General features: G+C 35.1%; 1 protein-coding gene across 11 annotated transcripts in view; it reads left to right on the top strand.

The window, feature by feature from the left end:
- Positions 1 to 18,012, top strand: part of DENND1B (DENN domain containing 1B) — a 243,962-nt gene that overhangs the window by 170,946 nt on the left and 55,004 nt on the right. For all 11 annotated transcript variants that reach the window (XM_070255835.1, XM_070255834.1, XM_070255837.1 and 8 more), the window contains one exon: positions 12,092 to 12,193. In XM_070255835.1, the coding sequence (XP_070111936.1) occupies positions 12,092 to 12,193 (102 nt within the window). The remainder of the gene's footprint in view (positions 1 to 12,091; positions 12,194 to 18,012) is intronic.

The following is an 18,012-nucleotide window of genomic DNA, read 5'->3' as shown; positions in this document are numbered from 1 at the left end:
ATTTTAATTTGCTTTTTTATGGTTTTTTGGAATGGGGCAGAAAAAAGCAGCAGTTTAATATCACACCTTAAAAAAGTATCATAAAGGTCTTTTAAAATCCAGAATAATATGCTTTAAAACATTACGTTCTGTCTCCAATTTATTGACTTTTTGGTTTTAATTCTTTTAGCAGCCTTTAGGTAATATTTCCCACATTCTTTTGCATATCACCTTATTTATCGTTCTGAAGTTGGAATACTTACCTCTTAACTAATTAATGAATTGTGCTAATGCATCTTAAAGTAACTGTTTGATCTTGTTAAGATCATTAAGAAATTAACCAGACAATTGGATTCATTAGATTAATGAGTTTAGAAATGACAAGTACAAAGTGAAAATTTTAAAATATTAGAACTTGAAAATTTTGCCATATTTAGAAATTTATTGTCTTCCTAATTCATAACATTTTTCTAAGAGGGCTTATCTATTTAGCATATCCTAGCTCATTTGGCCATTTCTTTTTTGTTTAATACCCTAAAAATCATTATTATGTAGAATTGTAGCCAAGTTTTTAGATAGTCTCAAAGGTACAAATCAAAATATATTTGTTTTTGTCTCTGAATTATTTGTTAAGTATGTTAGTCTGATTTTATGAAAATTATTACACTGTCCTTCCATGACCAAATAAATAAGTTATAATGGATAAAAAATATTGAGGTAGTAATAAGTAATAAGACCTGCTGTCTGATAGAAATTCCACCATTATTAAGCTGTGTAACCTTGACCCTTTTCCTTACTCTCTCTAGACTTTGATCTTATTTGTAAAATGAAAATTCTTATACTTTCCCGGTCTGCCTTTCAGGATTAGTGTGTAAACCCTATCACAAACCGTAAAGCACTAAACAAATGTGAATGGGTTATATCCTTTCTAAACTGACTTCCGAATTAGTAGTTCCCACCCAGTGTGTCTTATACCTCTAAGGAGTTACTGAGTTATTAGAAGGAGTCGTTAAAGGTATGGGCAGATCAGCTGCTGTGTCGAGTTAAGGACATGTCTAATTTGCACGCTGATCTCTTTGAAATATGTGTATAGTTTTTAAAGCATTATAGAACTCATAGTACTCTACACAGATACATATCTCACATGGGCGAGTCTTAAAAAATTATTGACAGTTATAGATCCTAATGGAAATCAGTCATCCATACGCAAAGAGCATATTTACATTCAAATTACTGAATATCAGTTAAAGCATAAAAATGAGTTTGAAAGACAAGATTAGTGATTAAGTTGTCAAATTTTTTAAAAGAGGGATTGATTCTGAGTTTACAGTACAGGAGGAAAAATTAAAAGTATCACTCTGCTTGAATTTTCCATGTTTAAATACTTATTAATCTTTATAAGCAAATTTTCTTTTCATTTTCCTTTTTAAATTTATAAAGACTTCACATTTGAGGAAAGCAAATTGAAGAGAAAGTTTTCTTAAATGATTTAAATTATCAATGTGTTAGGTGTTGGTTGAAATTATAAAAATATCCCATTTTTAATATTAATTACTATAGTTTTTATAGCTTAATGTTCTTATCCTTTGAGCTTAATTGAGCAGATAGGGGTACAAGATTTCTATGACTTTGCCTTTTAAAAAAAAAATATTGAAAGCCAAATTCCCAATATCTTTGGGAAAATATGTAATTTCATCATAGAATATCTTTCCAGTTTGTTGATTGCATCTTATTATGAATTTATTTGTTGATTTATTCCACATTTTTTCTTTTTGTGTTTGATGTTTTCTGCTTCCTTTTTTACTGCTAGTTCTTTCTGGGAGTTGGGGGACAGTATTTTCCTTCTGTATGCCTTTACGTTTCTTTTGACTCAGTCTTTGAATGAAAGCTTAAATTTTGAAGTATACTGAATGTATTCAGACAGTTTTTTCCATTTATTTCAAAAAGAAATAGTTTTTAAGGAAAAACAATATATTTCTTTGTGTATAAAATATTTTTTATTGTTTTAGGCATTATCTTGACAAATTACACTGTATTCTAATTTATTAAAACTGCATTTACTTTTTATTTTATGAACTCTTTTTGGACACATATAATAGGCATATATCTTTGATATATGTTCTGATGTAAAAAAAAAGAGCCACATTTAGAAGTTACAGTTTTTTCATGGTTTTGTCTCTTTTCATAAATATATTGCAGTAGTGTTCTCTAGCTCTTAGAGTACAATTGGAAAGGGAAAAATTACTACATAGCTTTAAATGGATATGAATTCTTTAATTAGGTATTACATTTCAAAATTTCAGGATTGTTTATACACATATAGAAATGAACCAGTATTTCCCTTACATTTCACAAGATTAAACCTGCTGATTAGGCCTGTGACTGAGCAGGGTCTCAGGGTCCTTCCCTCCCCCTGGCATTCAGGGCCCTTACAGTGGGCAGCAATCTGTGTCTTCCTTTACTTTCTTCCTAAACTCTGGCTCAACGCAGAGAATGCCACCTGAGGCTCCAAATGTCCCAGGCTTCTCCAGCTTCCAGTCCTTTATTTATAATGTCCTTCCTTCCTGACAGCGCTTGTATCTTTCTCGCTTTTAATGGATCTCATTCCTTCCTGGTCCTTGAAGCTGTAGTTCATACTGACCATTTCTTTCTATGAATTAATTATACTTATTTTCTTTAACACATTTCTTCTCCCTTTTAAATATGTTATTATAGTTCTTGTTTTTTTACTGATATTCATAATTATTAATTGCTATTAAAACAATAACTGATGGGGCCGGCTCCGTGGCCGAGTGGTTAAGTTCTCATGCTCTGCTGCGGTGGCCCAGGGTTCGGATCCTGGGTGTGGACATGGCACCGCTCATCAGGCCACGTTGAGGCGGCGTCCCATATCCCACAACTAGAAGGACCTGCAACTAAGATATACAACTTTGTACGGGGTAGGGGTTGGGGAAATAAAGCAGAAAAAAAAAAAAAGATTGGCAACAGTTGTTAGCCCAGGTGCCAATCTTTAAAAAAAAAACAAAAACAGTAGCTGACCATTGAGTACCCACTGGGTACCAGGCAATGATAAGTCCTTTAGATAAACTCTTCAAAATATTACCCTTTTCATTTTAGAGTTGACGGAAATAGTATTCATAGAGTTTAAATAACCTTACTAAGGTTCCTCAGCCAGTAGTGGGGCCTGAATTTGAATCTGCACTTCCTCCAGTCCCACTCTTGGTTCAGTGTGGCATATTTCTCTTCTATCTGGCCTCCATTATTATTTCTTGCACACCTTGAGATAAGTATCCTGAACACACAGTTCTTCTAAATGAAGATGCAGGGAAGGCATTCAGTGTACACTTATGGAAAGACTAAAATGATACAAAGTGTTAGGAATTTTCTCAAAAGAAACAAATGGCGTAGGCATCTCATAGTGTGTTTATAAGTGGGGGAAATAATTTGTGATTACCCTGTTTCCATTTATGCTTTGCCTACCTGGAGTAACTGGCACTGCTCAAACTGCCTCTTCCCGCCAGTCTTCCACAGTAGCACTGGGGAACCAGTGGATATGGAGCTGGGTGGGAAGGCTCTCCAGGGTGATCCGAATGTTCATTTTCACATGCAGATACTGAAGACATATGCTGTAGACTGCTAAAGAGTAATTTATTTTATAAATCAAGCATTTAGAATGTCTGAGTGATAACTAAATACGTTGTTACTTTTTACATAGGGCCTACTTTACACTTTCTAAGTGACACACTGGCGTGGTTGACAAATAAATTGTACCTGCTCTTAATTACAGAGAAAAATTTAAAACTCCTTCAAGTTGTTGGAAAGTGACTTAAGTGAAATAATGGATATTATGCTTTTTTGAGATTTTAGCCAGTGGCAAGTTAGCTATTTAAGAATAAAAAATGTGAGATCAAATAAATGTGCTAAATAAATTGAAGTAAAAGTGATAAGAACACAGACTCTAGAACTAGACAGCCTGGGCTCAAATCCCCATTCTGGGACTGACTAGTTATATGGCTTAGGGCAAATTAACTGCTCAGTGCTCTAGTTTCCTCATGTGAAAAAACAAAAAAGGTAATACTACTTATTGGGTTGTTTAGAGGAGGATAACATGAGTTCATGCGTATAAGTTACTTAGAACAGTGCCTGGCATGTAGTCAGTGCTCTGTATATTAGCTGTTATTATTAAAATGACATTTTGGAAGTAGTAAATTTGGTAAGGAAAGTCCCTTAACATAAGTAAAATAAAGTACCCTCTTCTGATCCCCAAAAGAAAAACATTGTCACAAATATGAGAATACTTTTAAATGATTGCATTAAATAACTAATAAAGGGTATTAAGTTGTACCTCTGTGTATCATTTGTGTCACAAGCTATTAAAAATAAAAGTTAAATTTTTGACCAACAGCTAATGCTAAAGAAATGTTTGCCTGAGTCAAACCTTGCTTAGAGTATCCAAAGGCACATACTTGATTATCCTGTCTCAGAGCAGAGAAGTAACACTCAGATCTGTTCCTTTGACTACCTAGAGTGCTGTCATTTGTTTCAGTCACTCAAGGTTTTCTAGGCTGCTGTGAGCCCTGCTCATGGATAAAAAGTAAATTACTTTTAAATAAAGATTGGTTAGTAATCTGGCGCTCTTTTTGGGAGGTTGGAAGTGTTGTCCTTCAGACATGTTTTTGGATTATATTTCTTTAAAATATTATTAGTAAGGAATGTTGTATTTTGTGATTAAGCTCAATCAATTTAAGCACAGGATTGGCATCCGTAATTTATGTGGCCATTCACTAAATCTTTGCCTTAAAGCTTCCATTTAACAAATTTGTAACTGTCAACTTGTTAGAGATTTAAAAATCCAAGTTGAAAAGCACCTTTTACTCACGCCTCACAGTTCATGGTTACTAAAACATTTTAGGCTTCTGCTCATCTCATTACCCAAGCTCAACTTTAGAGATGGTTGCCACCAACGAAATGTGTGTGTGTTTGGCTTTCTGATGGAATATGGTTGCCTTTATGGAACTTCCTTTTCATTTGTATTGTTATGGTTAGCAGAGAGGGAATTTTGCCTAATTGCTTTAGCGAGAATGTAAAAGTACCGCACAGCTCCTGTGGGCGGGGTAGAACTAGACTTTGACAGTCAGGGTTTGCGTCACTCTGATATGTTTCATGAAAACACGGTATTTCTCCCTCTAGAAATAGCTGTGTCTAGTTTAGAAAAAATTAATGTTTGTCAGCTTAACTTTCTGAATCATAGGCAAATGGAACATCAATAGCTATATCAACAGATATAATAACTTTAGGATAAACTCACAGAATAATATGTACAAAGAGAAGATTTTGCTGCTACTAATGATTAAAATTTATGATTTGAATACGAGACCCTTTTTTCATCAGTAGGTTTCAGCAATAGAAGAAAGTATTCTTTTCATGGTTAATAAACTCAGAGAGTAGACCTGCAGTAACTTACATAATAATAGCATTGGGACACTTGGAAGAAAAATGCTATAAATATAAAACCTGAAAAATCTTTTATTATTGTTTTATGTGGGAACCTGAATATATTTGAATATTTTCATGAAAGAACCAATAGCAGAGTCTTTCAGAAATTTAAAAATGTAAATATACTGTCAATATGTAGACATTTTTGCTTAGTTTATTTCAATTCCTTAAGTAACAGTGATATTGCATATGAAGTCAAAGTACATTAAAGAAGTGAATAAGTATTATGTTGATGCTTTGTATTATATTTCACATCTTTGTAGAGTTCATTCTTCCTGATACCTTAATTTTGTTTCAATGTGGATTCTTACTAAGTCATACACATCCTAGTCTATGTTTTAAGTATTTTCTTGTTTTTGCTAAGTTTCCTACTCCAGAGGACAATGTAGAATGTGAAAGATATCCATTGTTAAAAACAAACAAAACTACTATATTAAGTCAATAATGATAATCACTCTGAAGCTGAGCATAATATTAGAGCAGGACAAACAGCCCCATCTCACCCATATCTTACCTGTGCCTTAATTATCCTGTATAAATAATTCAAATAGTAACTATCGGGGATTTATTGAACACTCGAAATGCAAGATACTCTGTTGGGTACTATGGGGAATGCAAAGATGAATACGGATTTAGTCATAACCTCAAGAATTCACAGATAAGATTTATAAAAATAACTTTCAATACAAAGCAGAAAATAAAGTACTGAAAGAAAGACACAAAAGGTTCTGGATATTTAGAGGGAGGAGGGAGAATTTACTTCTTTCTGTTGAAAGTAATTCGAGACTTTGTGAGGCAGATCATGTGTTCCATATAGACCAGATTTATGCCACTGGAGGGCAGTTCTAAGTCATTTTTCTGCCACAACTAGTTGATGGGTCTTATTTAAATACCATCAGATAACGGTGACATACAGTTCCTAGCATACCCGGCTCCAGTGGTACCTCTTTCCTTTCTGCTTATTAGTCTTTATACAAGTGACTGAGTGTGACATCATTCTATGGATAATCTTGAGTCTGCCCTGATTAATATGTTTTAAAGAGTAAATCAGGTATGAACTTTGGTACTTTTACTATTATTAATTGCAAATTACCAAGTGAGCCTCATCATAGAGTACCTAATATGTTGTTGATTCATTCTTAATATGTGTTGACTGACATGATACTTAAGTGTAATAGCAAGTAATGTTGTTGCTTCCTTCTGGAAAGCGTGGTTCTCTACTCTGTAATATGGAATTCATTCCTACTCTAGTAAAAATTATATTTTCCTAACATCCTTCCATGGCCCTTCTGTAACATTCCATTGATATAATTTCAGTTTTTATTTATTTTTTTTAAAGATTGACACCTGAGCTAACATCTGTTGCCAATCTTCTTTTGTTTTTCTTCTTCTCCCCACAGCCCCCCGGTGTATATATGTATATTCTAGTTGTGAGTGCCTCTGGTTGTGCTAGGTGGGATGCCGCCTCAGCATGGCCTGATCAATGGTGCCATGTCGACGCTGAGGATCTGAACCGGCGAAACCCTGGGGCTGCTGAAGTAGAGCGCGCGAACTTAACCACTCGGCCCGGGGGCCGGCCTCTGATTTGGGTTTTGATTCATCTCTGTTGCTTCATCACTGTTCCATGGAACAAAAATTCAGTTACTTTTCCATCATGTGAGACGTTTCCCATGAAGAGATTTTCTTTTCCACCTTGCTGTGTTTCTACCTGATTATTCTGTCTCCATAGAGTCATGTATTATTTTCTTAGTTTTTCTGTCAATGAGCAATATAACTTTTAAAAATAGGTTATAGATGAATATTTCTCAATTGCATAAATCTTTTTCCCTGAGTAGGGTGAGAAGCTTAACTGTAATACTTAGCTCTATGCAAATAATTCCTAAATATATATTTAACAGCACATTTTCTGAACTTGACACTTACAAACATTTGTACTACATATCTCCATGTGCCCTTCAGGCACCTTGCTTGCATTAGCATGCTTTAGCAGATATTGTTGGTGCCCTGCCCAGATGCTCTGTCCTGGCTGGTGCCCTTTTCAAAGAAAAATTGCCCTTGACTAAATGGGAAGTGCTTTGCCGGGCGCACCCCTTTTCTCCCCCTCTGCTCCCACCAGGGAAGACTGCATGGAATGACTGATGGATGTAAGGTATAAGAGACTGGCCTCCTCGCCTCAAGGTGGGGTCAGCTCTGCTGTACAATTAGTGCTTTTCCATGGGTTCAGGCTGAAGCTGGTCTCCAACTGAGGCCATATTCTTGCTTGCCTTTTGTCCCCTGCCCCATCCTGTTTCCCTTAATAGCTACTTCCTGAGAGTTCTCCACCAACAAATCACTTGAACAAGAATCCCTGTCTCAGGCTTGGCTTAGGATCTGACCTAAGAGAGACACATGCCAAAATTGAGTTTATCAACTTCTTCTTAAGCCCGGTTTTCTTTCTGTATTTCTAGTCTTTAATAAATGATATCATCTTCTGATTCTTGAGCTAGAAATCTCAAGTCATCTTTGACCTCTACTTGTATTCTTCCTGTATATCAGTAGTTCTTAAACATTTTGTCTCCGGATGTCTTTACACTCTTAAAAATTATCAAGGACATCAAAGACCTTTTGTTTGTGTGGGGTATATCCTTCACTCTTTACCATATTAGAAATTAAAACTGAGAATAATTTAAATATTTATTAATTTATTTTAAAACAATACAAACCCACTACAGGTAAACATAAAACACATTTTTATGAAAAATAACTATATTTCTAAACAAAATATTATAATGCCAGAAGAATGGTATTATTTTACATTTTTTCAAATCTCTTTAATATCTGGCTTTAAAAAGTTGGCTGGATTCTCATATTTGATTCTGCTTTCAGTCTGTTACAGTATGGCACATCACGTAGCCTCTGGTAAACTCACTGGATCTCAGGAGAGAATGAAAGTGAAAGGGGCAGATAATGTGTTAGCATCATTATGGGAATAGTTTTGATGTTGCAGACCCTGTGAAAAGGGCTGAGCCCCTGCGCCACACTTTAAGAACCACTGCTGAACATCACTTGATAGATGAGTCCTTTTGATTTTGCCATGAAATGTTTAGCAGTGTAGTTAACCACATGAACTTCAAAGACTCACAACTTGAGTTAAGCTACTTAAAGTCTCTGAGCCTCAGCTTCCTTATCTGTGATATGGAATCATAATCACAGACCATTGTACTTTTACAGATTACATGATATGGAATGAATAAAATGTTTCACATAATCTTGGATACTCAGAAATGGGATATTTGGAGATTGAGAACATGGACTGAGTCTGAATCCTACCTCTACCACTTACATGCTGTACAATCTGGAGCAAGTTACTTAGGCCTTCTCTAAGTTTTAGTTTACTCATGTATAAAGTAAGACAATAAGCTTGAGGTCTGAATGAGTTCATATGTGTAAAGTGCTCACAACAATGCCTGGCACATAATAAGTATTATGTAAGCATTAGCAGTTGTCATTACTATTCATAGTAGTAATAAGTGCCCTGTAAGTGTTAACTAATGAGAATCGTTACTATTTCTTCCTTTCTACCACCTCATTCATCTTTTCTTGCCTGATTTATATCGTACTGACTATTAATTGATCTCCCTATTTCCATTATTTCCTCTTGCTTATTAACTCTCCATACTAAAACACAAATATAATCGTATCAATTCATTGAGTAGATACTTCTGTGAGCTTCTTGATGTCTTCAAGAAGATAACTAACGTCTTAGAACATCACATAGGGCCTTTTCCAGTATGGTACTTTCTGTAATTCACATCCGTTAGCCACTAGGTGCTTTCTCTAATTCATACCCACTCCACACACACTACTCTCTTTTTGTCTGTGTCTGTTCTCTCTCAAGACTATCTTTTCCATCTTTGTTTCATAAAGCTTCCCTTAGTTTTCAAAACCAGCTCATATTTCCTCTGTTGAAGCCACATAAGCCCCCAAATGAAATCTTTCATACCACAGGCTTAAATTGGGAATTTATTGGACGTATAGTCACCCTACTTGGAACACAAAAGTTTTTGAAAAACCACTCAATCCTAATCCTCATTTTTAATCAGATCATAAATAAATCAGAAGATCCTAATCAGAGTTCCTTCTTATCATACCATTCAACTTGACTTGGGTTTAAAAGAACTCATACTAGGGAGTCATTTATAATCTGTTTCATAGCATCCACCCGAAGGATGACAATAATTGGGACTCCTGTGTATTAATACGAAACTTTAGAGCATTACTAATCAAGACTTATTTTTTCTTTCCCCTGAGAGAGAATTTAATATGTGTCTGGGCTTTGTTTTTGTTATTATCAGACATTCTTAGTAAACAAATTGTGTTAATCAGTTGAAGGTTCAGTTCAAAGCTTTTACCATGGTTGCTGTTACCAAAAGTTGAATGGACAGCAAATCCGAACTTTCTCCTGAAAGGTTGAAATCAATTGCTAAAAGATTAATGAGGACAGATTTCCCAGCATAATTCACATTGGTTAATGACTAAATTATACCCAAGTCTTGAGAAAGCATAGGTAGAATTTGCTCTCATCCGTTTTCCCTCACCTTGAGATTTTCCATCCCACTGCCCTCCACTCCTTCTTATCAAAAGAAATGCTTGCTTGTCACATAGGAAGTCTAAACTTTTCAGTTGGAGATAGAACTTTTTATTTGAATTGAAGAGTATTCTGCAGTGTTAATGAAACTTTTAGACAGATGGTTGATGTTAGTAAAATACATCTCTCATGTTTGGAGAAAAAAATCTATCAAATGAAAACTAAAATTATCAATAGTTCTGATCACTTTGTAATAGCAGTGATGTAGTTGGGACTGCCATTAGCGGCAATGATTTTATTTATTTTTAAAATTTGTATTTACTTTTGAAAAGATAATATGTCATGTGGAGCAGAGCTTAGGTCACTGGCTATTTCATTTATTCATTTATAAAGCATTTATTATGCTCCTGATGTAACTAGATCTGATGATAATACCAGGGATACAAAAACAATAGACCTTTATCTTTAATGGGATTGCCTGTTTGTTGCTTTTTTCCCCCCTCTGTTAGATTGTAAGTTCTATGATAGTGGCAAATACAGTGTATTTTGATTATCCAAAATATGCTTATATAAATTAATCCAGTTTTTAAGAAATATATTTTAAAAATCATTCTATAACACTTAAGAATGGCAACAATCAGTATAAAAATTTATAATGGAAGTTTTATTATGGATCATTGACTGGTGGCTGGTGATAGGTGACAATAGTTGATAGATTTATTGAATTATCTTCTCTAATAATTTGTTTGAATTTTATTTTCTTTCTTCTATAGCAGTGCCATCCAGGAAGACTTTTTGTGATAAAGGAAATGTTCTATCTCTGTGTGTCTAATACAGTAGCCACAAGACAGTCGTGGCTACTGAGCATTTCAAATGTGGCTAGTGCAACTGAGGAACTGAATATTTAGTTTTATTTAACTTTAATAAATTTAAACATAAATAGCTACAGGTGACTGATAGCTACTGTATTGAACAGTGCAGTTTTATGGTGTCATTAGTTTCCTTCAAACAGTGGTAACAGTTGAATTACAGATTGTTAGTTTCATTATTTTATTCATGGGAGAACCAATTTTCAGAATTTTACTTACAGATACCTGTAATCAAGGCATTGACTCTTCCTTAAAATTAAATTATAATTAATATTTTTTCAAAGTTCTATTAGAAGGTGAACAAGCTCACTTTTTTCCTTTTACTGCGACATAGAGATTGCTACAAGACTCATTATAACGAATCATTGTCACTAATCTCTGTTTCATTTTGATCATAAAGTTCAGTCACTTATCTTCATAAGTATTGAACGGGTAAGGGGACCATTCAGGCTGATGAGGGAGGCAGCAGGTGGTAGGGATCAGCCGGTGAGTGATGATTTTCTGAGATCATGTACGGGAGTAAATGGAACAAGTGGCATCTGTATTTGGAATTTAAGTCCTTGCTGATTTGGAGGAGGAAGAGCATTTAATGGAGCATAAGCTACCACGAGACACGGACAAAGTTATGATTACTTAGCAAATAGGGTAAATTAAGGCAGATCCCAAGTGGAGACTTATCCTAGAAACTGTCCAATCGGAATTGTATCTACAATCATGAAGAGAATGTGATTGTAAGGCCTTTTAATTAATTTAAAAATAAATTAATTATCATAATATAAACGGCAAAAATAATGCAAAGTTTATATTAAGAATGTTTTCTAATCAAGATGAAAGTATAATTGTTGGACTTTGTCAGGTGTGCGTGCTGTTTTTAATACTCGTAATTCCCTCTAATGATGTTAAATCTTTGTTTTTAGGGGAGTTAATCTTACTTAGAAAGTGACATTGAGCAATTTTAAGAGCCCAAGGGATCCTTGGTTAGGCAGCTATGGTGGAGGCACATTTCTACTAGCCAGAAATCCGCCTATTGCGTATAAGGGTCTGACTCCCTTTAGACTTTAAGCACCTTGAAGCTGATTTGTGTCTTACACTTCCTCTGTGACTCTCCATGTGTCTCTTTAGAGAGACTGGTTCTCTCTGACTGACTGTTGACACCCTAAAATTCTTTCTTTCTCTCCAGGGTGAGCCCGTCACTTTCTGTGAGGAGAGTTTCGTGAAGCACCGCTCAAGTCTGATGAAACAATTCTTGGAAACTGCAGTTAACCTCCAACTTTTTAAGCAGGTAAGAGTGGACCTCCACATTTTTCTTCTGTAATGGAAAGTTACAGAAATGGAGCAGAAATGCGTAACACATTTTTATCACTATAAAATTATGTCTAAACCCTGAGTAATATCTTTGCTAGAATTTCAAGAAATTTTTCATCCTTTTGTAATTCTGGCTATTTATGGCGTGGTACTCCAGAAATATTATGTAACAATAATTTCCCTATTTAAAAAAATTCCTCATCAAAAGTGCTAAACTGATGCTCTCACTGAGGAACAGTATCCATGCACAGTCAAAAAGCAACAAGACTAGTTTTACGTCAGTCATCCTGGGAGTTATTTTGGTCTGGTAGTTTGACTTGGTAAACAAACTGTATTTTTTATAGGACAGTCCCTGTGTAATCCAGTTTATAAAAATAATTCATAAATATGTAACTTTTTAAACATTGTAAGGCTTCATAATAATAAATTCAAAATTCAGAAAAAATTTATAGTCATACTATGTTTCTTGATTTTTGGCTTAGAAAATATAACTGCCATTTCAAAAAGCAGTTGCTTCACAGCAGTAGCTTCACATTAGAAAGTTGAGATGTGCTGCTGCTTTCATCCCACTGTGTGATGATCGCAAGTTCCCTAATTCAGGCTTGTCATAGTTTCTGTCTACATAATTTAAATTAAGTTCTTAACACTGGCTTTTCTTATCCCACGTGACAATTCTAAGTGTAAAGTTAGCTATGTGAATTCAACATTTATTGAAGACCTACACTGTGTCATAAACTGTGCTCAGGGCCAGGATGCAAACTTGAATAAAAACTAAGTAACGCCCTTGAGTAACTGACAATCTAATAGAAATTCCTTTGAACTCTTAGGAGGAAAGATACCATATAACCTGAAATAACCTTCAAATTAGTTAAGTAAATAAATAAGCATGGCGACAAATCCAATACTATTATCTATATTCTGAGGAAGTTTTAAAAAATAATCTTGAGTTAGAATATACTCTGTGAGGGGGATGTAACTGTCTTCCAGTATGTGAAGGTTTACCTTAAAGAAAAGCTTAGATTTATCTAATACATAGCCTTAAGGAGCAGGATGACGTTTGATGGGTTTCAAGATCAAAGGTGTCTTGTGAATTTCCAGAGCTGGAGTGGGATACTTTTGGAGCTCTTGTCCCTGGAGGGCTCCAATGTAGATTGAATACTTAAGGGTTGTGTTGAGGAGCAAGTGATAGTCTGTATAAATGCTGAAGTATGTAGCACAGTGCAGTCCCAAACTAGTCATCCAATGCATGCGTGTTGAGTTATGTAGCAGTACCCTTTTTGTATTTTTATTTGTCAAGAAGAGATAGTACTACCTTCCATTGTCAAAACTGAGATGTGAAGATCAAATTTTATGGGAATGAAAGATTGAATGGGTGGGTAGAATATTTAACTTATTGCTTCTCTTTGACCATGAGATTCTGTAACTAGAGTCTTACCATTTGATGAAGTTCAGACACAGTAAATTATTTTTACGTAGTTACAAAAAACATATTTTTTAGGAGTCAGGTAGAGTTGAGTTAAATCTTTGCTTTATCACTTAATAGCTGTTTGTTCATAAGTGTCTATTTTTTCCTTAAAATAGAAGTATCACCACTTCCCTCACAGGGTTGTGATAAAGTTTGTGTGAATTAAATACATGTACACTCAGCACAGTGCATGACACTTTGTAGAAGCCCAATAAATTTTAGCATCTGCCTCATAGAACAATTAGATTAGCAAAACACAAATCTGTGCAGGAATTTTGAAAAGTGTAACTTGCTCAAAAAGGCTAAATATAAAGTATGAAAATGATCAATCAAAGTAGAACCAATCATATGGACAACTTGGCTAGTTTTACATGTTCCAGTTGACCATGTTCTCGAATTTGATATCATTTTATGATGCTTAAGAAAGTGATACTTGAAGATGGTCCTGAAAGGATTTAAAAGATTCTTGTTTTGAGAGTTTCACAAACTTCTAAAGATGAGTAAGTTCTAGAGATCTGCTGTACAACATAGTGTCCATAGTTAACAATACAGTATTGTGCACTTAAAAATTTGTTAAGAGGGTAGATCTCATGTGAATATTCTTACCACAAACACAAACACAAAAACACAAAGGGGACACTGAAACTTTTGAGAGATGATGGAATGTTTATTAATTTGATTGTGGTAATGGTAACAGGAGTGTATACATATGTCCAAACTCACCAAATTGTCTACAATTAATTATATGCAGTTCTTTGTATACCAATTATACATCACTAAAGCTTGGAAGAAAAAAAACAAAATAGAAACAAAATAGGAATCAGTGAAAAATTATCAATATAGATGAATCCTCAAAGATGCTATTGATCTTTCTGAAATAATGTAAAAATATTTATTAGTTACAAATGATTAATATTCATTACTGTGAATTTGTGATCCATTATAGCTCAAGAATTACTCAGGTTCTCTATTTGGCAGTGCTTATGCTGCAAAATTGAGAGAACATGGACCCAGGAGAGCAACATATATTTTAAGTTGAGTTAAAGTGAACTGTTACTCCTGATAATATGACAGGGAAGGGTCCAGAGCTAACTAATGAAACAATTTAAAATTCAGGATTTAAAAAACTTCTAGTGGTGAGGGGGCACAGCAGACAAAGCCCAGTGCTTACTTTCCAAGATGAGAAGTGCAGTAGGAGACCCGACTCCCATAAATCTGGGATGCCTTAGTGTGAAAGTAAACAAGAAGTAATGGTGCCCCTTCCCTTAACCTGTTTCCTGGGGGTTGTACATCCACAGCACGGGTACTGAGAGGAGGGATGAAAACATGCCACTGAGGAGTAACCACAGGCCAGCTTGTGCAGAAATTTGAAGCCTGAATTAATAATTTCTGATTTGTTCTGACAAACTAAGCCAACTTCAAAGTGACCCTAAACTGTTAGTGTCCTCAGGCCCCAGGCGGAAGCAGACACTCATCCTCTCTGGAGGAATCCACCTTCATCCAGGTACCAAAGAATTCTCCCAGCTAAAATGCCAAACAGAAATTTCACTGTGAAAAATCATTCAATATCCAAGGAAACAAATCATGAATGAGAACTAGTAGAAGTAGCAGATGGAAACTGACTTGCAAAGACTTTACATATGAGTATTATTAGAAATAGAATATAAAAAGCTGTGTTTAAGGTATTCAAAGAAATAAAAGACAAGCTTAGAAAATGGGCAAAAGATCTGAACAGAGATTTCTCCAAAGAAGAAATACAGATGGCCAACAGGCCTATGAAAAGATGCTCAACATCATTAGCTATCAGGGAACTGCAAATCAAAACTACAATGAGGTATCACCTCACTCCAGTCAGAATGGCTATAATTAACAAGACAGGAAACAACAAATGTTGGAGAGGGTGTGGAGAGAAGGGAACCCTTGTTCACTGCTGGTGGCAGTGCAAACTGGTGCAGCCACTATGGAAAGCAGTTTGGAGTATCCTCAGAAAATTAAGGATAGATCTGCCATATGATCCAGCTATTCCACTGCTGGGTATTTATCCAAAGAACTTGAAAACACAAAGGCATAAAGATACCTGCACCCCTGTATTCATTGTGGCATTATACACAATAGCCAAGACTTGGAAGCAACCTAGGTGCCCATCAATGGACGAATGGATAAAGAAGATGTGGTATTTATACACAATGGACTGCTACTCAGCCATAAGAAATGATGAAATCCAGCCATTTGTGACAACATGGATGGACCTCGAGGGTATTATGCTGAGTGAAATAAGTCAGAGGGAGAAAGTCAAGTACCATATGATCTCACTCATAAGTAGAAGATAAAAATGACAAAAAAAAAACCAAAACACATAGCATTAGAGATTGGACTGGTGGTTACCATTGGGGAAGGGGGGTAGTGGGCAGGGTAAAAGGGGTGATTAGGGTCACGTGTGAGGGGATGCACTATAATTAGTGTTCGGGTGGTGAAAGTGATGTAATGTATCCAGAATTTGAAATATGATGCACATCCGAAAAAGATAAAAATTTAAATAAATAAAAATAATACAAGCTTTAAAAATGTTCAGGGCATAAAAACTTGAAGGAATGTGAAGCCAGTTTTAAGAATGTATCAAACTTTTGTTAAGGAAGCATCTTGTTTAAATTAAAGGAAATTGATGGATTTAACAGGTGATCAGATCTAACTGAAGAGAGATTTGCTGAACTGGAAGATATATCTGAAAAAGAAATTGTCCAGAATATGGTACAGAGAGATGAAGAAGTAGAAAATATAAGAGGTTAATAGACATAAAGAGTAGAGTGAAAATGTCTAAAATCCATATAGTCAGTTCTAAAAGGAGGGAAAGAAAATGGAGGAGAGACAATAATTGAAAGGGTAGTGCCAGAAGCAATGAAATACACCATTTTAGAAATTTAAGAAGTCTGACATATCCAAACTGAATAAATAAAGAGAAATCTACACCTAAGCAGTATATTCAGCTCTGAAACGTTAAATAAAGGAGGAAAATTTTAAAAACAACATGAGAGAAAAGACAGATTACCTTCAAAGAACAACGTACTGACAGCTGACATCATGTCAGCAACAATGGAATCTAGAAGATACTGCCATATCTTCAGTGTATTGAGAAAAAATACGTAGAATCCTATGCCAACTACAATCCTCTTAATTATAAGAGTGATGTAGCAACGTTTCCCAACAAAACGCGAGCTTGCTCCTTGTGTTGGCTTTGTTGATGTGTCTGCTTGGCCAAGCTACAGTCCCCCATTATTCAATGAAACACTAATCTAGGTGTTGCTGTGAAGGTATTTTTACATATGTAATGAAAGCCTCTAATCCTTTGACTTTAGATAAGGAAGGTTATCCTAGATAATCTGAGTAGGCCTATTTGAATCAGTTAGAAGGCCTTATAAACAGGACTGAGGTTTCCCTGGGAGAAAGAAGAAATCCCACCTGTGTATGATAGCTTCGGCCTCTGCCTATGGGTTTGGCCTGCCATGATTTTTCCTTCCTGACTGCTGTTCTGTGAATTTCAGACTTGCTTAGCCAGCCCCCATGATCATGTAAGCCAATTCCTTGTAATAAATCTCATATGTATATGTATGTCTGTCTGTCTATCAATCAATCAAATCTCCTACTCGTTCTGCTTCTCTGCTTGAACCCTGACTACTACACCAAAAGCAGAAAGAAATCCGTAAGGAAGTACATTAAGAAAGTACTTCAGGGAGAAGGAAAGTTTTCTCAGATCCAAGATGGAAGGTCTGAGATGCAAGAAGGAAGGAAGAACAAAATAAATGGGTAAATATGTGGATTAAATTTAAACAATATTTACTACATAAGACAGGCATATTCTTCCATATGTTCAAGAATCAAGTGGTTCCAATTTGAATTCCAAAAACTTACTGTTTTGATTATAGCAAAAAAGAGACACTCTTCAGTTTATTTTATAAGGCTAAGATACTCTCAATTCCAGAACCTAAGACTGCATGAGAAGAGAATGTTATAGGCCAGTGTCACTCATGACTACAGATACAAAACTTTAAACAAAATATTTGCAACCAATTCTTGCAATGCATAAAAAGGATACTATTTCATGAGCAGGTTACATTTATTCCAGACATTAAATGGCATTAGGAAATCTATGAATGTGATTCACTGCATTAACTGATTTTAGGAGAAAAATCATCACAACAGGTGCAAAAAGTTTTCATAAAATTCATGATAAAAGCTAAAAAAAAGGCATGATTAAAGATATTTTCAATAAACAGCATACTTAACATTGAAACACTGAAAGTTTCCCTCTGAGAAAGTGCTGCCTTTTACCACTG

The sequence above is a fragment of the Equus caballus genome, chromosome 30 (genome assembly GCF_041296265.1).
Source record: "Equus caballus isolate H_3958 breed thoroughbred chromosome 30, TB-T2T, whole genome shotgun sequence".
Lineage (NCBI taxonomy): Eukaryota > Metazoa > Chordata > Mammalia > Perissodactyla > Equidae > Equus > Equus caballus.
Note: the sequence above shows the minus strand (reverse complement) of the source record. Positions and strands in the feature narration are given on the sequence as shown.